Raw genomic sequence first — 26,493 nt, forward strand, 5'->3', positions numbered from 1 at the left:
TTCTTCCCCTCCCCCTCCTCTCTTCTCCAGGCAGGACCTCATGAAGCCTGATGAACATTACTCATCTTCTCGTTTACACTCAGAAGAAAAAACATGTATTGTGTATTGTTTTCCTTCCCACGCAACAGATACTGAGATTTATTGTGGAGACGAGAAGTAGGCTACTCCTCCTGTCAGACCGTTACATGTGCCTTCCTCCTCCGCTCTCTTGCCCTCTCTCTCTCTCCTGCTGTTTCTGTCTCTACCTTCAAACCAACCCCCCTCACTCCCCTGCCCGCCCTCTCTCTCTCTCTCTCTCTCTCTCTCTCTCTCTCTCTCTCTCTCTCTCTCTCTGTCTCCTCCCGTTGAACACACGCACGCTCTCCTTCCTACCTCACACACGTTTGGGCGCTGCTGGCGTCGCGCGGCTGATCTCTGCTTGGGTTTTGTTCCTCTCCGTGGCTCTGTCTCTCTCTATCTCTCTGTCCGTCTTAGCCCCACAGCGAAGTGCCACTTGAGCGGGCAAAAACAATGGATTAGCCAATCTATTCTGAGCTGTAATGGGATTAGGTAGTCAGTGCAGACATGGGTTGTGGCGGCGCGGTACCTTTTGTTGAGCTCCTCGGGGAACGCTCACCCCGTCCGTCCGTCAGACCTTTAAATGGCGCTTTGGTGCTGCTGATGTAGCGGTAACTGCTGGCAGTGGATGACAGGGGACAATAACAGACAGACAAGACAGACAGACACTTCAATGAATGATCACCTATGCTGGTTCTGTGGTGTTTTTTGTGGATTCCTAGAAGAAGCGCAAGTAGTGGCGGACAGACATGAAGTACCAGAAATATATAACGGTGATGCAGATGGCCATGGGAGTGACAGCCTCCAACAAAGACTGTCTCCCTACTAAGAGGATGCTGTGGTGAGTAGGAGGCGAGACGCGCTTCAAACATGTCTGCGTGTGTGTGTGTGTGTGTGTGTGTGTGTGTGTGCGCACACGCGCGCGCACACCTTTGGATGCTGCGCACACGTGTGACTGAGAGGTGATAGTGATGAGAGGATGTTGTTGTGTAAGACTTTGCTGCCTCATAACATGTCCGAGAGATAAAAAGAGCAGCGAGCCCTATTGCCACTGTGTTTCAGGTCTGAACATTTAGCTTTTTAGCTTTGCTAAAGGATAGGGACAGGGATCTCTCTCTCTGTCTCTCTCTCTGTCTCTCTCTCTCTCTCTCTCTGTCTGTCTCTCTCTGTCTTTCAGTCTCTCTGTCTCTCACACTCTCATGCTAAGTTGGTCTGAGTAGCTGTTTACGGAAGTGTTCCAGTCCTATCGCATGCTTTTTCTGTTGAGCAGTACTGAACTGTTTAATGCCAGACTGTGGTGATGTCTGCGGGAGCGGAGTGTGCTTTGTGTCTGTGTGCGTTTGTCTGTGTGCGCTGTATGAACACATTTGTCTCCTCCGTGTTGTGTCTGTCCTCATCTCCTCCTGTGTGGTATTAACGATGCACTATCAAGGCTGAGTGATGAGGGAGAGGAAGCCAAACAAACAGTCACAGACCTGTTGTGTTCACCACAACGCACATTTCGTTGCTGTCGGGCAGAAACCTCTTATCTCCATATTATTTCAACTTTTTAAATTATTGCCCTACTTGATCATACTACAGTGTCACACAAAATCTACAGGCTCGAAATGCGGTGCAAAGCGACATGTTTTGTAACCGTTTCCACCTGACAGAGACGATTTGGTCAAACAACATCGTAGTCTTCACTGGCATCTGAATTCATTGAAAACTAAAACTGAATTCACATTGAAAACATTTCTTCTGTATTCTGTATTGTCTGGAACACCCAGTAATTCTTCAAACCATTACTACAACTACGTATGTTAAAATGCTTACTGGTAGGACAGCCATCATGCTGTATTGTGCCACTATACTGTAGTTATATATTGCTGTCTCCAATCAGTAGCTCCATGCAAGTGTTCTTTAGACCATTGTGTGTAGGAGTAATGTTGGATGACTGCTTTGTGTGTGTGTGTGTGTGTGTGTGTGTGTGTGTGTGTGTGTGTGTGTGTGTGTGTGTGTGTGTGTGTGTGTGTGTGTGTGTGTGTGTGTGTGTGTGTGTGTGTGTGTGTTTACATGTCAGGCTTTCCACCTAATTACATCTATATTGAAGTCTGATCTCATTAACCATCCATACTGTTCACCACGCAGCCGGCTGTAACCAGACTTACCACCTGCTCCCTGCGTTCTTCATAGCTTATACCAGACAATACTTACATTTAACTGTGGCATGTATGTAAACAGAGTAGACATGTGTATGGGTTAGTCTAGTGCTGTATCTTGTTTGTATTATTTTATTCAGCAACTTCATATTAACTCCATAATTTGGTCACTAAATTATCTGAAATGATCAAACCTTTTACATGGTGAAAATAGGCTTGATGACTTATATATCATGTTGACTTGTATCATCTCTGCTGGGATGCGGGGGCTCAAGTGGTTAAAACAGGGCTCAGGGTTTGGGGTGTCAACCTCATCTTATATTTGCTTGCTCAGGGTGGGACAATGTCTGGTCTCTGATCTATACAGTATGTAAAGTGTCTTGAGACAACTTGTTGTGATTTGGCACTATAATAAAATGGAGTTGAATTGGATATCAGAAAACCCTGCAATGCTCTAGTTTGATTATTTAACCACTTAAACATTGTATACTTAGTGAAACGGACCTGAGTTGCAACTGTACTTGGTAGTTGGTACACATTTTTTATGTACACCAAATATCTTCGCCAAAATTAGCACATATACAAGCTCGCATATAGATTATTTATAGATTTTTCATCTAATTTCCATTATTTTATTTAGATTATTATTTCTTATAATCGATTAAATTGATTTGTTCGATTAACTATTGCACCCACAGAGTGAGCGTCCATATGGTGCTGTTTTTATGGTTCTACTCAGGAGCCTGATGATCTACAAATGTACTGAAAGACTTTTTGGTTCATTTGAGGAAAACAATATGTTTTTGTTCATTTTGAGGTTAGGCACTTGATACCATTATTGACTTTTCACAAAGCCTCGGACAATTCCAAGTATAAGCCATGTCAGCGTAATAATACCACCCTACGTTTCCAAACACACCCCCACGTCAGTGGGGGTGTAATTATAAGTAATACGTTTGCTCAGGTGGGCAAATATCAGCAGAACGTGGTACTCTGTACGGAGTACTGACACAATTCTAGCACTGCCTGGAACAACTTTGTCATCATGAATAGTCCAATTTCCATACGTAGCGTAATTGAAAGAAACACTTGAACACTGCCCCTCTGCTCAGTGGACCGATATGATTTCTGGACAGAAGAGCATCAAATTGCCAGTTGAGTCCCTTGACTGTAATACAATTAACCGTATTGATTACCACACAGGCATTGTCCATTTCTAGGCTGCTTTGCTGATTAAAATTAGGGCTGCAACTATTGATTATTTTCTTATTGATTATTCTATCGATTAGTCTTTTTTGAGTAATCGAATAATCGAGAAGCACATTTTTTATATTAAAATTAAATTTCAACAACTCAACCACTTAAGCCCTATTTTATAGCAGATTTACAAGCTCACAACCCGTCACATGTGACACGTTGTGAACTTGTAGTTCGGCTATTTTAACTTTTTTCACCTATCATTACCCAAAACATGGATTGATTTTTAATCGATTTTTTTTTAATGATTGATTATCTATTGTTTTATAATCAATTAAATTCATTAGTTTGATTAACTGTTGCACCCTACATAATATCTCAACACTCCACAAACTCTTCGGTGACAGTCAAAGATGCATCATCAGCACACAAACCAAAAATGTTATTGCTTACAGAGAGGGCATTGAATGACTTTGTCTTGTTGACTGTAAAAAAACTCCTGCAAGGTGCTTTCAGTGCACCAAAATGATCCCGCAGGACCCCTTTGCTGACCGGATCCGTAGTTTGACACCCCTAGGATACAGTGATCTTAAAAATTGACTTTGCAGTTCAGCAATAAATCCACAGGTAGGCTGACCCCATGCATTATGCATGTTTAATGCCTCCCCTTCTGTAATCCACATACGTGCTGTAGCTAACATCAAGCATGTGCCATAATCCCCCCAGCTTCAGTGGCATTACTTTAATGTGAAAACCACAAGCATTGGCTTATTGGTTTATTGTAATGAACGCCTGAAGCTGATTCCTGGGGAATGTACAGTATATATGGGAACGGTCGATAAAAGTGTACATAATGTGTGTATTAATTAAAAGAGCAGAATGAAAACAGGAATCCTCTGTTGGTTTCTGTCTGTCTTGTGCAAGGCGCTGTGCGGTGACTTTGTTTTGACACGGCTCCCTTAAGAGCTGTGGCGCGTTCCGTTCCGGGGTCACCGCGTCATGGTGTGTGTGGGGGGGGTAAGGGGGGAGGCATTAAAACAAGATTACTGTATCACTTCTGACATACATATTAACGAGAGAGAGGCTGGGCCAGACAGTGTCACATTTAGTACTATTTACTTTTAGCTGTGCAACTGTGTGTGTGTGTGTGTGTGTGTGTGTGTGTGTGTGTGTGCGTGTGCGTGCGTGTGCGTGTGTGTGTGTCAGTTTTTCAATGCACTTCCGACCACTTTTAATAGGCTTAAGTGCGTTGGGTTTTGTGCAGTTGCAGAAAAAGCTGCATGATTAAGTGTTCGGCTTAATTAAATTGAAAAGATGCAAATTTTGGTAGCACATTTGATTTTCTGTTTTGAATAAGGTGTTTGAAAATGCACTGGGTTGTGTCAAATAAGAGACATGGAAAAGCCTTTTAATATCCACAGTGCACATGGTTGTGTACATTAAGTGGAGGTAGTGTAACCACGCTGGTCCACACTGACAGGTTGGCTTTAGCCAGATCTACTTTGTCTATATAGTCACATGCAGGGCTCTCCTTGTGTTATGATAGTACTGTTATGTCTACATTTGTATGCTTTTACTGGACGCTGCTCTGTCTATTATCAGGACAATTGTTATTTGTTGGATACTGCCCATAAATATGATGCTAAAATCAATCGTTCAGGTGATAAGGCCTGGCTTTTAAAATCAGTCTGTGCTTTCAGATGCATTACCACGCAACAATAACTTAACTTTGACTAGAAAGAAAGGTAAGGTGGCGGAGGGTTATTAGTTATTATTACCGACAGTATCTCAAGTCTCTGCAAGTTAATTTCCATGCTGTACTCTAATGAAAGGATATCAAGGGATTCCTAGAAGGTAAGAAAAAAACAAAAACATAAAAATCAGTAGTAATCTAAAGTATACATTATTTGTAGTCCATGTGCTAAAACATGTAAAAGCATCGCCATGCTCCTTTTAACACTTAAACCCTGTACATAACTTACTTGACCGGAGTCCCTATAAACTTTGGGCCCTATCTTGGCCAAGAGTGGCTAAACCCACTATTTGGGGATTTAGCATGGGACAAGGGGTGTTCCCCCGTTGAATAAAACCATATTTGATCAACACAATTACCACCCACATGTTACTGATTATAGAGAATGTTATATTATTGTAATCCGTTATTTCCTGCGCAATGGATTAATCAAACTGAACGGAGCGAATGGCATCATGCACAACGGGCGGCACAAATCATTGTCTTTGAATAGACTATCATCTTATAATGAAGGAATGCATTTGAAATGCCACCTAAATTGTGAGTGGAACATGAGTCTTTCATTGCCTATCAGCATGCCATGCGTGCATACTGCGTAATTGTTCGCCTCCCGAGTCCCAACACTTGATTTTCTCTGCATATCGTTTGATAGAGGCATAATAAAAACATGATATACACCATGATTATACACCTAATGAAAATAGACACTTCACAGATTATAGAGAACTTTGAATTCTAACAATCGCTTGAGAATTGGCAGAGTATGGCTTAAACTGCCGAGTAGGGTTCTTGGGTCTGGGGATCTTAGTACAATTTGTATGTTCAATTTGAACCAAATATAGAAAATATTTTTTTTGTGATTTTCGCTTTTTTTCAAAAGATTCTGCGCGTCATACTATGTATATAGCGTAACACGATAGAACACACCACTGGGAGAAAGGGAGCCTCTGAATGATGTGCCGTTGTGCAGGCACGCTCTACCAAAAGAATTTGGCATAGCGGGTGTTAGAATCCACTATGCACTTTCCCAAACATGTGTGGGCAAGATTTAGGGAGATTCTAGGGAAGGCGCAACCACATGCCCACAGGCACACATCCAGGCACAAATAACGGAGTCGGCATAATGTATAGCGGGTAGTGCGGCCGTAAGATACCGTTTAGGGACAGTGCCAGCTGCCTTGTGCGTAATTCACGGGTAGCGGGTAAGGCTAACGGGTAAAGCTTAGCCCAAGATAGGGCCCCAAATTGGTCCACTCCTTTTTCCCTCTACACCAAATCTCTTCACCGAAAATAGCTGATCCAGAAGCTCACAACAAGCTTGTAGATCGGCTATTTTCGCCAAATGTTTGCCCCCAGAATATGGACGCTAGAGTTTATGTGGTTAAGTTGAGTATGTATCTTTAAACCAGCCGTAGCTACTGTATGTACATAATGTGCAGAAGTTGTGGATCCTCTAGTACTATTGAGCGTGTGAGATGTGTGTTGTTGTGTATTGTTGTATTGTGTTGCCAGATGTCTACTCTGCTCTGCTCCTCTCTACACAGTGACAACTCCGTCTGGTGTTCTCTCTCTCTCTCCACCTGGTTAATGATGCATAAAGTCAATGTCCCTCTACCCGGACTACAATCTGCCCAACCCCCACGGCACACACATACCCCCCCAGCCCCACAAACACATCCCTGGGCCTTTTTGCTCCTCACACGAGAGACAAGAATAGAACTTTCTTTTCAATGTGAACCACCAGCCTTTCTACACTCATCATAATAAAGTCACAACCACCTCAGGCATGCATGTGCACACGCACGCACGCACAGAGAGAGAGAGAGAGAGAGAGAGAGAGAGAGAGAGAGAGAGAGAGAGAGAGAGAGAGAGAGAGAGAGAGAGAGAGAGAGAGAGAGAGAGAGAGAGAGAAAAGTCCTCAGTGTTATTTGGGTTTGAAATGAACACTGGGAATTATACTGTGCGCACAAACATAGACACAACCTACACACGCACACAACCCCTGCGCCACCCGATACACACGCACGCACGCACGCACGCACGCACGCACGCACGCACGCACGCACGCACGCACGCACGCACGCACGCACGCACACACACACACACACACACACACACACACACACACACACACACACACACACACACACACACACACACACACACTCTGTTTTGGTTCGCTAACCAGTCGATGGAACTAATTTGTAATCTCACCCAAACTGACAAGGCTGTGCATTAGTTAACTCAGCAGGCGACCAGCACAGGGATGAGAACTAGTCATGTCACGTTAATCAGTAATAAAACTCTCTCTCTCTCCCTCTCCCTGACACACGCACGCACGCACGCACGCACGCACGCACGCACGCACGCACGCACGCACGCACGCACGCACGCACGCACGCACGCACGCACGCACGCACATATTTCTTCTTGTTCCTCAGTCCAAAGGCCTGGTCATTCCACCTTGAAACCTGACTGTTGACAGCTTTAAAATACTTAGGGAATATGATGTGACTAAATACTTAGTCACATCACAGGTTTACAGGTGTAAAGCAGTGGGTGAAACCTATTTTTATCGTGCGCGATCCATCATTTTGTAGTATTCTGTGAGAAGAGAGAGGCCAGAGTTAGGGTGAGAGCAAAGAGAACGAGATACTGTAGAAAACAGATTGAATAGAACAAATAACTATATAAACAGTCCCATATATACAGATAGCATATATGAAAGCAGGTATATACATGATATTTAGAACATTAGCATCATTAGGCAGTTGTGTTCATGTTATTTTACAAACATTAGCATTGCACTGGGGCGGCAGTGGCTCACGGGTAGAGTGGCCGTTAGAGCGGCCGAATGGGAACCGTCACATTCCCAGTTCGATTCCGGGCTCCCCCAGAGTTAGTGTCCAAGTGTCCTTGAGCAAGACACTGAACCCAGAATTGCTCCCGATGAGCAGGTTGGTGCCTTGCATGGTTTCCTCCGCCATCGGTGTATGAATGGGTGAATGTAATGCAGGCGGCTGTGGCTCAGGAGGTAGTGCAGGTCGTCCAATGATCCGTGGGTCGGTGGTTAAAATCCCGGCTCCTCCTGTCCACATGTCGAAGTGTCCTTGGGCAAGACACTGAACCCTACATTGCCTCCAATGAGTCGGTCGGCGCTAGCTTGCCACCATTGGTGTGTGAATGTGGGAAAAGTGAGGACGCTGGCGTCGACTGTTCGCCGCCTCACCTCCCAATGTATGAATGAATAAACCATTGTAAAGCGCTTTGAGTAAGTTTGAATACCATAAAAATGCAACTAATTATTATTATTATTATTATTATGCACAATCTATGTAAAGCGCTTTGAATAAAAGCGCTATATAAATGCACCATTTACCATTTACCATTAGCATCATACTATATGCAGGTGTGTACATGTTATTTTACAAACATTAGCATCATATGCAGGTGTGTGCATTTTATTTAGGAACATGAGCATCATATGCAGGTGTGTGCATTTTAATTAGGAACCTGAGCATCATATGCAGGTGTGTGCATTTTAATTAGGAACATGAGCATCATATGCAGGTGTGTGCATTTTAATTAGGAACCTGAGCATCATATGCAGGTGTGTGCATTTTATTTAGAAACATGAGCATCATATGCAGGTGTGTGCATTTTGTTTAGAAACATGAGCATCATATGCAGGTGTGTGCATTTTATTTAGGAACATGAGCATCATATGCAGGTGTGTGCATTTTGTTTAGAAACATGAGCATCATATGCAGGTGTGTGCATTTTATTTAGGAACATGAGCATCATATGCAGGTGTGTGCATAATGTGATGCCATAAGGCTGGATAAAACAAAGTAGCAGCAGGTACAGTGGTGACCAGTTCGTGCAGCATGGGGAAAAAACATATTTCACATGCATACATGTTCTTGTGTATATATGTGTGTTATTATTCAACGTTCCTGTCCATTAGTAAGTGACATGTTCTTACTTTGGGATAACAGTTGTAATCTCCTCTCAGGTGAGTTATGCTGAAGGAACAAATTACAAGCTCACAACGTGTCTTGTACAGTACATACATGGGGCGGCAGTGGCTCGGGGGTAGAGTGGCCGGGTAGAGTGAACTGGAAACTGCAAGGTTCCCAGTTCGAGCCCGGGCTGGGGCACACCCCCAGAGTTATTGTCGAAGTGTCCTTGAGCAAGACGCTGAACCCCTAATTGCTCCCGATGAGCAGGTTGGTGCCTTGCATGGTTTCCTCCACCATCGGTGTATGAATGTGTGTGTGAATGGGTGTGTGAATGGGTGAATGTAATGCACAATCTATGTAAAGCGCTTTGGATGAAAGCGCTATATAAATTTACATAGTTCGGCTAATTTCGGCATATGACGCTGTTGTGCAACAAAGTATATATTAAGCATGATTGCAATCATGCCCTGTTGGCTGTACAACACCACCAAAGTTCCACAGTACAGTATATAGTATATAACACAATGACCTGACCACAAGATTAGATTTATTTTGGGATTATTAACTTTATGTCTAAACTTAATTCATAAAACACTTGCTATTGTGTTTACAGTAAGCTACAGTATGATAGTAAGCAACATGATATTGACATGCACTATATTGAATGCACTACATGTGATTTAGGGCCTTTTTAAATGACAAGATACTGATCTTAACATGCTGCTATTTTCAGGCTTTTTGTGCTCATTTTGTTTTCTTTTGCTCCTTGAGCTGCAAACGTGAAAGCCGTCATAAACAAGAGTTTCACCTCACTGTTACCTGTAATTGTGTTGTGACAATCAAGTTGATTGATTGATTGATTGATTGTTGTAATGTAACCCTGCACCCATCCATACAAACAATGTACTGCACCGTAGGTCAGTGGTTCTCACATTGGGGTCCTGGGGGTCCCCTGCTATATGATTGATAGTTAGAAACTAACTAGCCTCACAGCTAGAAGGTCCTGGGTTCGATTCCCGCCGGGGACGCTGTGGGTGCTGGGGGCGTGTCTTCTCCTCCGCGTCATCAGCGCCCATACCCTAGGTGGGGTTGGCGAAAGGGCCTACTCTGTGTGGAGTTTGCATGTTCTCCCCGTGTCTCCTAGGGTAGTTAATACCCTCACAAAAACATGTAGTAATCCTGGTCACTATACTGCCTCCCCCTGGTCAGCCGGGGCGCCTGATGGAGGGGAAGGGAACTGGTTGGAATAACGTGTTCCTTCCACGCACTACGTCCAACCAGGGAAACTCTCTCCTGTCAGGTGACAAGAAGGTCAGTTAGCTCTCATGCATTGAAGGAGGCATGAGCTCGGCCCTGGCCTCCCTAGGCTGGTGGGGGGAGTGTAGTGCCCAGGATCATTTAGCAAATTGGCACCAGGGTGAAAAAAAGGGTTGCAAAAATCGAGGGATAAAAATTATTTAAAAAAAAGAAACTAACTAAAAAAAGAAACTAACTTACAGGTCTGTAACTCTCAGAGTTAAATTAACAATGAGCATTTTACAGTGTAGATTAGGGTCCCAGTCTCCGAGATCGAAATGGTATCAAACTGTGGTCCGTGGCTTAATCAGTATCAAACTGGGGATCCTTGAAATGAAAACGTTTGAGAGCCACTGCTGTAAGTAAGAATTAAAATAGCGCTGATGCTACAGTATATACTGTATGGACTGGGCTAGAAGTTTAAAAGCTTGTTGGTAACCGTGAGGGCAACAGAGGTCAGACACTCATGCCAGTCAGACCCAGACGAAAGGGCAGTGACTTTTAGAATCTGCTGAGTCAGACGCTCTCGGCCACCAGTGACTCGAGGATGTCAAGGTCTCACAAGAGGCTGACAAGATGGCATCCATCACCACATGCCCACAAATAGAGCAGGATGCCGTGGCATGCAGGGGGATCCACTTTTGTCTCTTGAGGCAGTGCTTCTCAACCTTTTTCATGTCAAGGACCCCCAAATTAATATGTATTTGGCCACGGACCCCCATCTGAAAATATTTTGTGCCAGCAAGCACCCCCCATACAAGATTTGTATTGTTAAAAAATATTCAAAATGTTTAATTTTTTTTCAAGATTAGTTTTGAAAATTGCATAATCTAGAAGCTCGTAGATCTGCTAAGTTCAAATAGCCAATGTAAATATGGTTAAAGTAGTTTAATCGATGTAGATGCTATATTAACTCATTTTGCTTCAACACTCCCAAGGACCCCTGGGGGTCCCCGGACGCCACTTTAAGAAGCTCTGTCATAGGGAACCAAATCTATCGTGCAAGTTTGCATGACAATTTTCTACCCGTCGAGGTAAATGGTGCATTTATCCAAAGCGCTTTATAATGTGCATTACATTCACCCATTCACACACACATTCACACACACATTCACATGCCAAGTACCCCAGGCATGAACTCTATTCTTATCTCTGTCCTGCCAATATGTTAGACACTGGCCAGTTAATTACACTGCGTGTTTTTCACTCAGAGAGTCTAAATAAGTGCTCCACTAATGGATGAGGTAAGAGAATCCCAGCTCTCACTCTCTACCACAGTCTATCTGTCAGTCCTCATTCTTTAACGCATTACCTTAATCACATTTTATGGATTTTGTTGGATATAAACAAAGACCAGCAAGAGATCTCAGAGGTCCTGTAGATGTAGTTAATGTGCACACACTGCACGGTGCCTGCCAGCACTTCTCTGTGCACTTCTCTGTACATCAACCACTTACTGTAAGGCCGAAAATAGCTGCATAGTGATGGGTTTGAGCTTGTAGATCAGCTATTTATGCTTTTATTTTAATGTTAGAGCCTTTTTTTCCCCTCTTTTCTTTTTTTAATTAGCAGATCCGCAAGCACACTAGGAGAGCAAGGTGTCCTTGGATATCCTGCAGATGCAGAACAGATGTTCAGTGGCTTACAATCCCAAAACTTATATTGGTGAACATGGACCAATAGAGTACCACAGCTACTGTAATGGCTTTTCCTCACTATGCTTTTGTTTTACAGTGGTGGAAAAAGTACTCAAATTCTGTACTTAAGTAAAAGTACCAATACTGCAATATAAAAATACTCTGTTACAAGTAAAAATCCAAATTGAGTAAAAGTACAAAAGTATTGGCATCAAAATGTACTTAAAGTACCAAAAGTAAAAGTACTAAATATTTGAAAATAGCCGATCTACAAGCTCACAACGCGTCGCGATGCGACGCGTTGTGAGCTTGTAGATCTGCTATTTTCAAATAGCCTATGTATAAAATAGGGCTAAAGTGGTTAATGTATGTTTCATTATATCATAGTTTATATCTGAAAAGTAACTAGTAACTAAAGTTTTCAAATAATTGTTGTGGAGTAAAAGTACAATATTTGCCTCTGAGATGTAGTGGAGTAGAAGTAAAAGTATTGGAAATTGGAAATACTCAAGTGAAGTACAAATACCTCAAAATTGTACTTAAGTACAGTACTTGAGTAAATGTACTTAGTTACTTTCCACCACTATACATACATATTTCTTAATGACTTTCCCTTCCGTATTGGATGAGTTCACAGTTCACTTCACACACATAATAACAATGAACTGAGAATAATTGTAGCAGCATGTACAGTATTTAAAGCCCAGTATTGAAAGGCAGGACCTGTGATATTAGCTAGTACTGTATATCCATCTTCTTTGCCAATAGATGCAATTTGATGTGCTTCAAGGTTTGTCAGTGTGCGTTTGTGTGTTAGCTTTTTTTTTGTATGCGTCTGTGTGCTGTCTGTGCTTTGGAACCAGCGAGTGATTTAGATGCCTAATGCCTAATGCAGGCCGATCGTGCATCATCTCCACAGGAGTCAGACAGTAGTCGGATGTGACCGGTGGCTTGCCTTGTTTGATACACATCTAAATGCCTAATCTCTCGGTCTGTCCATCTGTCGGGTTTTGTCTGGTCCACCTCCCTTTATCAGGGAAGAGTTCAATCCTTCACCACCCAGGTGGCTGTCACCAGGGTTTTCACTCTCCCTGATACCTGCAATTAATCACACGCTTCTCCTTTTCACACTGATTTCTCTCAACACCATGCAATGATACATTTTTAGACCCAAACTTTTCCATGACAGGGACCCCCAAGTAGCCATAGACCATAGTCATAGACCCCCAAGTAGCCATAGACGATGGCTATGTCCCCCTCTATTGTGAAATTAATTCGTACATTTGTATGTATGTATGTATGTATGTATGTATATATGTATATATGTATATATGTATATATGTATATATGTATATATGTATATATGTATATATGTATATATGTATGTATGTATGTATGTATGTATGTATGTATGTATGTATGTATGTATGTATGTATGTATGTATGTGTGTATGTGTATGTGTGTGTATGTGTATATGTATATGTGTGTATATATATATATATATATATATATATATATACGGACCACACTTTTAAAACCACTGTTTTCGAACATCATGTGAGACATTAATAGTGTTTTTACACAGTTTTCTGTGTGCGTGTGTGTGTGTGTGTGTGTGTGTGTGTGTGCGCGTGTGCGCGTGTGTGTGTGCGTGTGTGTGTGTGTGGGGGGGGGGGTTACGAGGTGTATTTCAAAGTTAATTAGAGACAAAATGGAATATGTCATGTTGTTCTTGTTTCCCCTGGAGTGTGATGCTTGGGCCCAGAGCAGAATGATGCATGCTCGTTACGTCCAGCTGCACTGCAATCAGTAGGATGTCTAAACCATATGTTAAAACTGCTCCCATGATGCTCTTTATTCACCACTACTTTGGACTTTCTCTCTGTCTTTGATTCTGACTCTGACTGTCTCTACCCCTCTACTGGCACCATTACAATCGACTTAGTTATTTTCCTCTCTAAGACAATTGGGTGCGTTTGGATATATAGCACTGAGCGCACTGGCCAATACAAACTAATACGTGAGTGCGCTCTCGGTGCGCATTTCCGAACGCACCCAACATGTCACGCCTGTGTATGTGTGTGCATGCATTGCATATTAGCATGTAAGTACATAAGTAGGTTGACCTTTATTGATCCCCATGGGGAAATTCAGGTGTCGACACAGCACCGCAGCAGAGCCATTTATTAGAGAGTTACGCCTAACCCGGGGGCAGAAAACAGTGCTGGTCACGTGGTTCATGTAACTCAAAATAGTGACATACGCTCATAGACTCCAGTGCATTCCTTAAACCTCCGGTTCAGGGCTTTGTCACTATTCGCCAATAGAAGCCTCTGTAGAAGACCTGGCCTGATGAAGTGAACGGAGGTGGCATAACTCTCTAATAAAAGGCTCTGCACCGCAGTAAGTAGGTACAAGGGAGATACGCTAAGATACACTAAAATAAGAGTAAAGATATAATAGAGACAAATAGGTAGGCTCAAAAGTCTGACTGACTGGGTTAACGAAATAAATATAAATATAATATGGGCATAAGTACCGTATTATCTATCACCAGTATTTTGAACATTAACATTTGTTTAATAAATGGATATATTAAGATTATTGACAGTGGACGGTGGTACAGTATATGTACATTGCCAGCCAGCTGTATAATACATGTAGTCAATCAACAGAAAGAAAGTAAAATGAGCAATATACCAGCAGTATCACCATCTATCAGCAGTTAACCTACATATGGGCAACCGTCCTGGTGCATTAGTGTCCACCCCAGTAGTCCATGTACAGTACAAAATGTACCGTATGCTTTTGTCTGAAATGTGTGCCTGGTGTTTGCCTGGTGTTCGCCTAGTGTTCGTCCCCTCCTCCAGGAGCTTTGCGTGCTTTGTCAGAGAGGTGTCAGGGATCAGACACACCTGCTCTTACCGCTGTCGTCTTTGCTAAGTGGAGACCATTGTTCTGCAAAGTGCACACTGTGCGCTGAGGAGCTGTCACAGCCCAATACCTCATAGGGCTCAGTAAGAGGAAGATGCTGCAAGCTACTGTTGACCCTGGCTTTAACGCACAATAACCAGACTTGCTTTTGCTGGCTCACTGGCCATTACAGCTTAATCTTTAAACATACAGTTCTTTTGATATTGATAAACTGTTCTGCACAGGGGACAGGAATGAACATTATGTTAATCAAAAACTCCTGCATATTAATACATAGTTAGCTAAGCTTCACTTTACATGACTGACTCTTGTGTCGCATCAATGTCAAGTGAAGGAACAAGCTGTGAAGGCTCAGTTTTCACTGACTGCTCACACAGGTCATATCCATGCTGTAGAGGAGACTCTACAGCATGGGGTGTTCCGATCCGATTCCGATACTCACAACTTGTGTATCGGTCGATACAGAGTACCGATCCGATACCAATGTAATAAAGAAATCTAGGAATACATAACAAATCCATTATTCAAAGTACAGCTGCAAGTTAGTAAAATAATCACGTAAATAGCACAGTAAGAGTATAGAACAGTAGTGCAACATCAACTGAAGCATTCAAAATACAAAATAGTTTACTGTAAATGAAATATCATGTGATACATTTCGTGGTAACGGATTGGTATACTTGCCAATACAGATACCAGCATTTTAGGCAGTATCAGCAGCTTTTCCGATACTGGAACAACTCTAGTTTGAATGATTAGCAAGTTTCCTAATAATTAGATTTGGATGTTGTCTATCATAGGTTGTCCATATAATCCAATTGTCTAATACACAAGACAGCTTTTTGCAAACAGAAAAATGCCCAAATCTGTCTCTAAAAATGTGTGGTCCTATTTGTTATTGTTGGACTTTTATGTGACTCAGTATATTATTGCTGGATCTTTAATGTGTCTAATGTCAGATGAAGTAAAAGCCAAGTGAACAATCTGGTCTGGAACAGAGACAATCGCTTTCAGCTTTTTGGAACACGGGTTCTGAGGTTAACCACTTGAGCCCCAGCATCCCTATTCTGGGGGGAACATTCGCAGACAATAGCAGATCTACAATCTCACAATGCATCACAACGCACCCCATTGTGAGCTTGTAGATCGGCTATTTTCAGCGAAGATATTTGGTGGGGAGGGAAAAAAAGAGCACACCAAGTACAGTTGCAACTCCGTTTTACTAGGAATAGAGGGTTCAAGTGGTTAAGGATGCGTTTGATGTATTATTTGCACTTGGCTATAATACGGTGCCACGATGAGGTCATCAGTAATTCTTGGCTGCTGACTGTGAAAATCCTGAGTCTTTATTTTTAGCCATATCCTCATATAATATTCATGAACTTTTCCTGTGACTAGACTTAATGCTTTGTGTTTCTTCTCATTGCTTTGTTTTTGTCAGGGTTAAATTGCACACTGGCTTTGGGGGAGCCCTATTTTCCGGTGCACACCGTTTATAAAGTGCGTGGTAACTATAAAGAAATGAAGATGCTTGTACACTACCTTGTATACTACATACACGTGTATTGTATCTATTCTACTTTTAATTGTTCTCTAGGTAAAAATGTCTTAAAAAAACATTAGGTCCCTCTCCACTTTTTTCCAAAAATAATTAATCCAATTTAAATTTTTCCATAGTCGGTATGCTTTTTTATCTGATATAATTTCCCTCTTCAATAGTGCCTGAAGAGCTTCCCATAATATTAAAGGACTAATATTCTATTGTCATTAGGTTACAGTGGATTTCATCAGCAGTATTCTGTCAAATACATTACAGTAATTAGTTCCGTTACTGCAGCTTTAACATTTTTATATGAAAAACACCAAAGGCCAAATTTTCACTCAGAACTGAGATTATATTTACTCTCCCAGTTATCAGGAAAATAGTATGGCTGTGGTAGCTTTCTGGCTTGTCTCCTGTTTTTGTGTGTAAATCCATTGCATGGGAATTGACCATATGTTATCTCACTGGTTCTCAACATGAGGTCCTGGGAGTCAGGGGGTCCCCAGCTAAATGAGCTATTACAGGTTTGTAATATCAAGGGTGTACAAATGGAACCAAAATGACTTACAGGTCTATTTGGTTGAAAAGGTTGAGAATCACTGGACGAGGTTGTGGGATAGGAGCCCAGGGACCACATTTCATCACTGGAACATCCAGAGCAGCAAATACACATGAATAATGTGCTTGTCTGTTATGAATCAAAGGAGATAGGAAACAGATCGGCTGGCTGATCCTCTGAAATGAAAGCCATGCTGCTGAGACAGAATGCAGAGGTGCAGTGGTGTTTACACACCCACACACTACGCTGCCATTGATGTGCCTTGTCACAGTTTGTTGTTTCACTGTAAACAGTGTGATATGTGCTGGGATTAACCACTTGAACCTCAGCCAAAAATAGCAGATCTACAAGCTCACAACGCATCGCAACGAAGAATCTCTACAGAGACAACTCAAGTCCGGTTCACTAAATCTATATACGGTAATAGGGTTTAAGTGGTTAGAAAGGGAACAGTGGAATCTAAAGAAAGAACAACATTTTCAGGTGAAAAAAAAGGAAGCTAGTAGAACGTTACCTTGATAATAGTTTTTATTGAACCTCCCCTCAATAGACCCCATTTTGTAATCAATTCTGTTTAATGGTCATAAAAGAGAAGACAACAAACAGTTATTGACATAACCTGAGGCCTAAATGCCGTGCCTGAGGTGCAAAGTGCTTTAATACATCACGTGACAAATACCTGAATAAGTGATCAGCCAGCTGAAGTGACATGTGCCCCTAGTCAGCGTTATTGTATTGCATTAATGTCACCAAAGCACTCAATGCTATTCCCAGCATTTGGTGTGCTGTAAAACAAAGGGCCTGTTTGTACCCATGTCAAACACCATTACAGACAAGCATTAGAGCATGTTTTACTACAAGTTCATACTGTCTAGTCTCTCTCAGTGGTGGACAGTTACTACGTTTACTCAAGTACTGTACCAATTCTAAGGTACTCTTACTTTTCTTAAGGATTTCCATTTTTGATACTTGATACTTCTATTCCACTACATCTCAAGAGGCAAATATTGTATGTTTTACTCCACTACAATTATTTGAAAACTTAAGTTCCGAGTTACTTTTCAGATTTTGATTAAGACCTTTTTTATACTGAACATTTTATACTGAAAATAGACGATCTACAAGCTCACAACGCGTCGCGATGTGAGCTTATAGATCTGCTATTTTTGAAAGATTTTGGAAGATTTAAGTGTATTTTGATGCCAATACTTTTGTGTTTTTATAAAAAATATATTTTGAATAGAGGCCTTTCACTTGCAATACATTTTTATATTGTTGTTATGTGGTATTGCTACTTTTACTTAAAGGAGGAGTTCATCCAGAAAATGACTTATTTTCTATCAATTGCACACCCTATGAAGCCTTGAATCCATGGATTCTTTTTTGTTTTTGTCGCATTCCTAAGCTAATAATTTGATTCCCGTCTCCTACTGGCTAATGTATCCGGGAGGAGACACAAATTGATTATTTGTGTCTCCTACAGGAAATACACACGGTCATCAAATTATTGTTTTAGGAGGAATACCACAAAAACAAAAATAAATCCATGAAATCAAGGCTTCATGGGGTGTGTAATTGATAGAAAATAAGTAATTTTTGGGTAAACTCCTCCTTTAAGTAGAACTTCTTCCACCACTGGTCTCTCTCTACTGTAAATCTCACACCGGATGCCAGTGACACAACAGCCTTTGTTTTGAGGCAGTCACATGTGGCAGAGGGTAAACAAGACCCACATTCATTCATAATATTCATGAGCAGGTTTTTTTCTTGCTGATGACCCAATTAAGAACTTGTTTTAATGACCACCTAAAGGAAAATGTGAAGTGTTGCCAAATCTCGCCCAAAGCATTTTGCTATAGCCAAATTCCCATAGACCGGTGGTTATCAAAGTGGGGTCCGGGGACCCCAAGGGGTCCTTGGGGAGGTTCCAGGGGGTCCCCAGTAAAAACAATTAATATAGCATGACAATAATTTTAACCACTTTATCCATTTATATGTTGGCTACTGGTATTCAAAAATAGCAGATATACAAGCTCACAGCGAGTCACTTCGTGCCGTGCTGCCAGCTTGTACATCTGCTATTTTTGAACATTTTTTTTTTTTGTTAATACAAATCTTCTCTTCTGGGGGTCCCTGAAGAGCCAAATATATCAATTTGGTGATCCTTGGCACAAATATTTTTTAGAACCACTTTTATTTTACTAGCGACAGTGTCAGTAGACATTTTCCCTTAATTATTATATGCTAATTTGTTATTAGTCTCATTAGTAGACTAATGTCTGCTCTGTAAAAAGAAGTGAAAGTTTTGCTTCCAGCATTGTCATCACCATCGCTTAGCTGTATGTTTGTTTGTTAGAACAGGTTTTGTTTGTATGTCTGTAGACCAGTTAGAGCAGTGGTTCTCAAACATTTTCATGTCACCACCATAATACAAGCTCAAAGTGCTGAAAGCTGACATTCTGAGCTTGTAGACAGGCTATTTTCGAATGGCCCAGGTCTAAAATAGGGTTAAACGAAACGTCACTGAAGATGATTTGTATGCTAGCTGAACACCACTTTGCGATTTGTATGGCTTCGTTCGTGAACTTGACACCTATCTTCCTATCGATAGCTAATAATTGGACTGGAAAGCCGCTACATTATTAGACTCCATGTCATGTCTACTAGTCGTGCTTACTACAAAATAGAGCATCCTCCTTTTCATATCCTCCATGATGTGGAGTAATTGTTTTTGTGTTTTCATTTTCTGACAAGTAACAGTTTTGTACATACAAGGTTTCCATCCAAAAGCAACGATATAAGGCTTGACTGACCTGTCAGCATTGAAATGAGCTTTGAGCATGCATGTGTTATGTCTGTACACTACTGTACGTGTACAGTAAAACAATAGGTTTATTTTATGCTCCGTCGTATGATGTTGTTGTTCCCCACAAATAGCTGATCTACAACCTCACAATGCATGCGTCTGTGAGCTTGTAGATCGGCTATTTTTCGGGAGCAACTCCGGTCGTACAACGAGCTAAGTAGAAAATCAGGATTATATAATGGAACACCAGCAGATGCTCCATACCTACACTTCCACCGCAGGCTACATGCTGACATTCAACCCAATTACTCACACTCGCCTTGAATGCCACTACACCCGACAGGGGCGGGTGTCCTTTAAAAATAAGACTAAAGTTGAAAGTTACGTCCCTCTACACACCTCTAGGCATCTTTATGTCCTCTGTCCCCTCTTAGTCAGAGTCTGACAGTGTATGCTTTGTTCACTGCTATTTGGAAAAAGTATGGCTATAGTCCTGGGCAGTCATTTGATAATTCTGAGACCACAAGGGACTTATTTGATGGTGCCTCTTTGTTTATTTTTGGGCGGTGTAGCCGCCCCTATAAGTGGGGTTGGGACACCTCATTCTCTGTACTGTGATTGGCTCATTAGTACACCCCTAGCTGTACTGTGATTGGCTGACTCTATTGGCTGACTCTATTCAGCACTGTGATTGGCTAGCGAGACACATGATGACATTAATAACCTATAAATAGGACTATGCACTTCAAAAAATCCATTTTTTTTAAAGTGAGCTTCCATCACTGTGATGACCACTGTAATGACCACACCGCCCACTTCACACTGGGTGTGATTTTTTTTTACAAGGTTGCTGGGTTTGTACTGTTTCACTTATTAGATTTATTTGTATGAAATTTGATGAGTTGAACATAATTAAATTAGATCAAAAGTTTGATAAATGAGAAAAAGGAATGGATACAAGAGTACCTAATGGTGCAAAATGCACAAGAACTACAATTTCACTAGTAACACTGGTAACTAGTTTCGAGTAGGCGGCTTGAGCTTGAGCAGTGATGGCAAACAAGAGGAAAAGTGGTACCAACGTCAGAATAGTTTCGTGATTGGCTGGAGATGGTCAAGGTTTTGTAATCTCATGGAAATTAATATTTTTGTTTCGTAAGCTACTAAGTTTAAACATACTTGTATTAGTTGACTAAAATAAATAAAAATAATTAAATAATCTATCGTTTGTTCAAAGATTATGAAACTACACTTTATAGTAAGGCTAGTCTATGGCGTGGTATTAACAGATGTCTACTAAATCTTGGAACATCAGTCGATGGACCGTCAAACTTGTTTCTACCATTTGTACAATCTCATAAAAAGTGTGTTAATATAACCAAATATAACCCTGTATCTTTGCACTGTAAATAAGAATGGGCAGCTCTGTAATATTTCAGTCAGTGAATATGGAACAGAAACTAAAAAAGTGTTGCAACCAAGTGCTATAGAAGGAAACCGAGTCTGCACACCGCTATGCTCCAACACACCCTTTATTAGGCTTTTGCCCATGTAACCTAGGATATTACTACAATAAAATGTTCCTAGCGAAAGTATGTGCCATTTGCTTTGTCACCAAAAAAGTGTTGCAACCAAGTGCTATAGAAGGAAACCGACATTTGCTTTGTCACTAAAAAAGGAAACCGGCATTTGCTTTGTCACTAAAAAACCTAGGCTATTACTGCAATAAAATGTTCCTAGCGAAAGTATGTGCCATTTGCTTTGTCAGAGTGAGCGTCTCCATCCATCCATACTAAAGCAGGTTTTTTCTCTCTCTCTGTACCTCTATTGCAGGGTGCCCACAGATGAAGATGAGACCACTAAAGATGCTGCTGGGGATTCAGCTGGAGAAACAGGTGCTACGGGTGGTGCTGGTGCTATGGCAATGGCCGCCTCCTCCACCCTCTCGCTGCCCATGAGCCAGGGGAAGCCGTCTCTCCGCCGCATCAAAGGCCGCATTCACCGTAGCAAGAGCCTGGACAGCATCGACCTGCTCGACTCCAATGTAAGATTATAGAGTGATTAGGGCTGGGCGATATGACTTCAAATTAATATCACGATTATTTAAAGCTTTTGCCTTCTTCTTTTCTTTTTTTTATAGCCGATCTACAAGCTCGCAGTTGTAGATCACCTATTTTCACTATTTCTGCACAAGAAAGTATGATGCAGGGTTAAATGGTTATTCAGACTAATGGATTTAGTTGATTATATCTGATTATATTCTAAAATCTATTGGAGTTATTTTGTGTCTATTCGAATTCTCGATTAATCGATTAACCTACATCCGTAATAACAGGGTCCCCGGATGTTGAGTTTGTCACCCTTTGTCACCCCGAACCTAGCCTCGATCTCCAGGCTTTTATTTTCCTTCGCGTTTTGCTCAAAAATAAGAGCCTGGACCAGCCTGTTTACGTTCCTGGCATAGGAAGTGGGTGATTTCCCCAACCAACCAGAGTGCAGTGGGCGTCGCTCCAAATGTTGTGACGTCAGGGCTCTCAATGCTGCACATTGTGGAGGAGGAGGGGCGTGGGGGCGGGAGCACAGATCGGTGAACCAATGGGATCCGGCGGATTCTATTTTGAACCCGCCCCTCTAGACCAGATATCAGACGCGCTAGGGCAGCCTACCCCGAACCTGTACATTCGCAGTACACAAACAGTAAACAACACAATTAGAAGACGGCCACACTCTGTGGAGTTTTTGCAAGCAAAGCGTTCTCTTTTTTCTGTGTATTGTGTAATTATTGTCTGACTTTGGTTGGAGCTTTGAATTCTATGAAAGAAAGTGGCATCTAAGCTGTGTTGGTAACTACAATTACAAGACATTTGGGGGGCATTTTTATGCTTTGCATCAGTGCAAAGAGACAGGAAACCAAGGGCAGAGAGAGGAGAGTCACGTGAGGCAGTCCGCGCACTCACTAAGGAGCATGTCGTTGCTGTGTGTGTGTGTGTGTGTGTGTGTGTGTGTGCGTGTGCGTGTGCGTGTGCGTGTGTGTGTGTGTGTGTGTGTGTGTGTGTGCGCGCGCGTGTGTGTGTGTGTGTGTGTGTGTGTGTGTGTGTGTGTGTGTGTGTGTGTGTGTGTGTGTGTGTGTGCACACGTGTGTGTGCGTGCACGTGTGTGTGTGTGTGTTATTGAGTATTTTTGTGGACCCAAATAGTGCAAGGTCTGCTGTGTGTGCTCTGTTGTCAGAGCGAGGGAAGGACTCATTACTACATTTAGAAAAAGGCCACATCGCTACGGAACTGTAGTTCACAGGGCCGGAATCAATCAATTATTGATGGAGACGAGAGGAGAAGGTTGTGGGCCACAGTGACGATGATGGACAAACTCTGAGGTGACACAGTACAGCCTGGCAAACCTGAGTGAACTGCAAAATATAAAGTATACACGCACACATAGACACGCACAAGAAATGCACGGACGCGCGTACACACTCATTTCCCTCCCCACCCGTCCCGGGTGTGACTGACTGCTGGCGTGAAGCTTCTTGTCAGCTTGTCAGTATTTATTTTTAAGATTTATTTTTGGCTTTACATTTCAGATACTGTAGATTACAGTGAGAGAAAGACAGAAAAGCCTGGAGGGGGTGACATGGAGTAAAGCACCTCAGGACCGGATTCAAGCCGGGGTCAGCCTTATTTATACTCACTGATCCACTGGGGTGCCCTGTCAGCTCGTCATTTTTATGAGACTAGAGCTCAAATGTTAATAACCTGAGGCCTTTGAGCACTTACTGCTTTTTTCGAGGGACTGTCCATGATGATATTTTCTTATCCTTCATGGTGCAATTGAAAAAAAGAGCACAGAGTACAGTCCTATTCACTGATTGTATCCCAGTAAGTCTTCCTTTAATTTCACACAGATTGCGAGCGCCATTTGCAGTGCAATCTCTGCTGCACCTTTCATGTACTGTATGCAAATACCGTATGGCCTAAGCCTAAATACTGTAACGCTGTAAGAGAGATGGAAGGAGAGGAGAGGAGAGGAGAGGAGAGGGGTAGACATCTGTCTGCCAACATTAAATATGGATCACAGATTTATGTGGACGCTTCAGTGAATATGCTGTCACTGTAGAGTACTCCTCTAATGCCTGATTTATACTCAGTTGCGTGACATGTCGTGCCCCGCAAAATAGCCGATCTACAAGCTCACAACGCATCGCAGCGTGGCGCATTGGGAGCTTGGAGACCCGGCTATTTTCGTTGTGCAACGACTGGTGCGCAACAAAGTATAAATCAGCCTGTAGGGATAGAGAGAGAGAGGGGGGGGGGGGGTAGTCACTGTGGCGGCGTCCCGTCTTCAGCAGCAACAAAAAACTGCCAGCCCTGAGAGAAGATACTCAAGGATTCTTTCAGAAGTACAATCCGTCTTTATAAGGCAGTGATATAGGCAGTATTTGGAACACACAGTCAGTGGTGGACAAAGTAAATACTCAAGTATTCAAAAGTACAAATGATGAAGTTCATTTCCTTTTTAATATCAATGCATTGCTGTCATGTGCTCCCACATATGAACGTACTTAGTCACTGTCCACCTCTGTGCGTGTCCACATTTCAGACCAGGCCACAGGTCCCTCTGTGTGAGAGAATAGCAGTCACGCATTGCATCGATATCACATAGATTTCACCCGCAAACATTGGCATACAACCCCCCCTCCCCCCGTCACATTGTCCGAGGTCCATGGCCGTAGGTCTAGCATGAATAATACATGGAGGAAATTATCATCTACTCCACAACTGCAGCTATTTTTGTACAAGAAAAAAAGATTTAAAAAAAACAAAAGCCATCCCCTGGGATTTGCAGCAATTAATTATTCAATAGACTGATGACTCCTCTATTTGTCTTCTAATGTAAGGCAGCTGCCAACGTGGGCTTCACCCTGGAGCAAACTGATCGATACCTTAGAACAATGTCATAGGTTCATCCATCCCTGTGGTTCTCAAAGTGGGGTTCGGGGACCCCCAGGGGTCCTTGAGGGGGTTCCATGGGGGTCCCCAGGAAAATAAGTTAATATAGCATCAAAATCAGTTTAACCACTATATACATCGGCCATTTGAAAATAGCTGATCTACAAGCTCACAAGATGTAGATTGGCTGTTATATATTATATTATATTTTTGAAATATTTTAATAACCCAAATCTTGTATGGGGGTCCATGGCACAAAATATTTTCAGATAGGGGTCCGTGGCCGAATACATATCAATTTGAGGGTCTTTGACATGAAAATGTTTGAGAACCACTGATCTACCCAGTATGTTTGTGCGTTTGTGCGTACGTACTGTACGCGTGCGTGCGTGCGTGCGTGCGTGCGTGCGTGCGTGCGTGCGTGCGTGCGTGCGTGCGTGCGTGCGTGCGTGCGTGCGTGCGTGCGTGCGTGGCCATGAGAAGATTCTGCTAATCGTGGAAGATGCCTTGATCACACCCTGCTTTGGTGACACCTGTGTGTGTGTATGTGGATAAAAAATCACAGGATTCAGGAATAAACTCCTCCACCCTACAACCTCCTTTCTCCCCATGTCGAAATGAATAACTAAAACAGCTCCAATCGGCTGTAGGCTGCTTTATGTTTGCCATGTAGCAGCTATTACATAATTACATAATGAACCTCTGTTCACGGCAGGTGGTCCACCATTGCACGCCAAGCCATACCATCATGCCGAAGGCAGAGGAGAGACTTCAACATAGCAAAATCCGGAGTGTTAAGTGTATAAAAGGGTATACAAAAGGGACCTGTAATGCTCAATGTCTAAACTCTCAGGGTTACATTCCGTTTTTTTTACTGTGTACTGTAATACTGTTTGTACTGTGAGACAGCTCTCCCTTCTCTTTTTCGTGGGTGGGCATGGGTGGAATTACTGATGAGATAATAGCTGAGAGAGAGAGATAGAGAGAGAGAGAGAGAGACAGAAAGAGTGAGACAGGGGGAGAGAACAGGAGAGATTAGAGGATAGTGTGGTGATGAATGGCCCCGGTGAGGGGAGGTTATGACACAGAGAGGTTTTATGAGAGATGAGTGAATGGTGTGACAGCGGGGTGCAGAGTGTTCAGATTAGATGAATATATTTCTCCTCCATAGTAGGAGTTCTCTACAATCACCTTATAACTCATTCCCCTCATGCTGTCTTCTGAAGGCACAGCGGGGCCACAATTACAGTCTACCTGCATTTATCCTACCTGAAAAGCAACCACGTTGAAAGCTATCTGCAGCGTGAATGGTTGTTTTTGTGTGTTTGTGTATATACTTATTGCAAGAATTACGCCATGCCAGTTCTAGGCGCACCACAGAGACTAAAATTGGTCAGTCCCGAGACTCTTCTTCTTTTGGCTAATTCCCATCAAGGTCACCAGAGCGGATCATCAAGCTAGCCCCAAGCTAGCCCCAAGATATAGTCCACCTGCGTGCTCCTACTTCTGTGTTCCTCCCTCTTCTTGAAAAAGGTGTTTACCACGGTCATTTCCATCCTTTTTGCAAAATCTATCACCATCTGTCCCTGTATGTTTCTCTCTTTAACCCCATACCTGCCCAACCATCACCTCCTCATCCCCTCTTGTTTCCTTCCCCCACA

At 42.4% G+C, this 26,493-nt stretch overlaps 1 protein-coding gene across 12 annotated transcripts in view; it reads left to right on the forward strand.

The window, feature by feature from the left end:
• The first annotated feature begins 654 nt into the window (after window positions 1-654).
• Window positions 655-26,493, forward strand: part of tjp1a (tight junction protein 1a) — a 137,716-nt gene continuing 111,877 nt past the window's right edge. For 6 of the 12 annotated variants that reach the window (XM_080435876.1, XM_080435877.1, XM_080435868.1 and 3 more), the window contains exons 1-2: window positions 657-898; window positions 21,720-21,930. In XM_080435876.1, coding sequence (XP_080292002.1) covers window positions 807-898; window positions 21,720-21,930 — 303 coding nt within the window. In that variant the 5' untranslated portion in view covers window positions 657-806. Of the gene's footprint in view, window positions 899-21,719; window positions 21,931-26,493 lie in introns of all 12 variants that reach the window. The other 6 variants (XM_080435867.1, XM_080435875.1, XM_080435874.1 and 3 more) reach the window with 3 other exon arrangements.

Source organism: Gymnoscopelus braueri (genome assembly GCF_963280865.1).
Source record: "Gymnoscopelus braueri genome assembly, chromosome: 1".
Lineage (NCBI taxonomy): Eukaryota > Metazoa > Chordata > Actinopteri > Myctophiformes > Myctophidae > Gymnoscopelus > Gymnoscopelus braueri.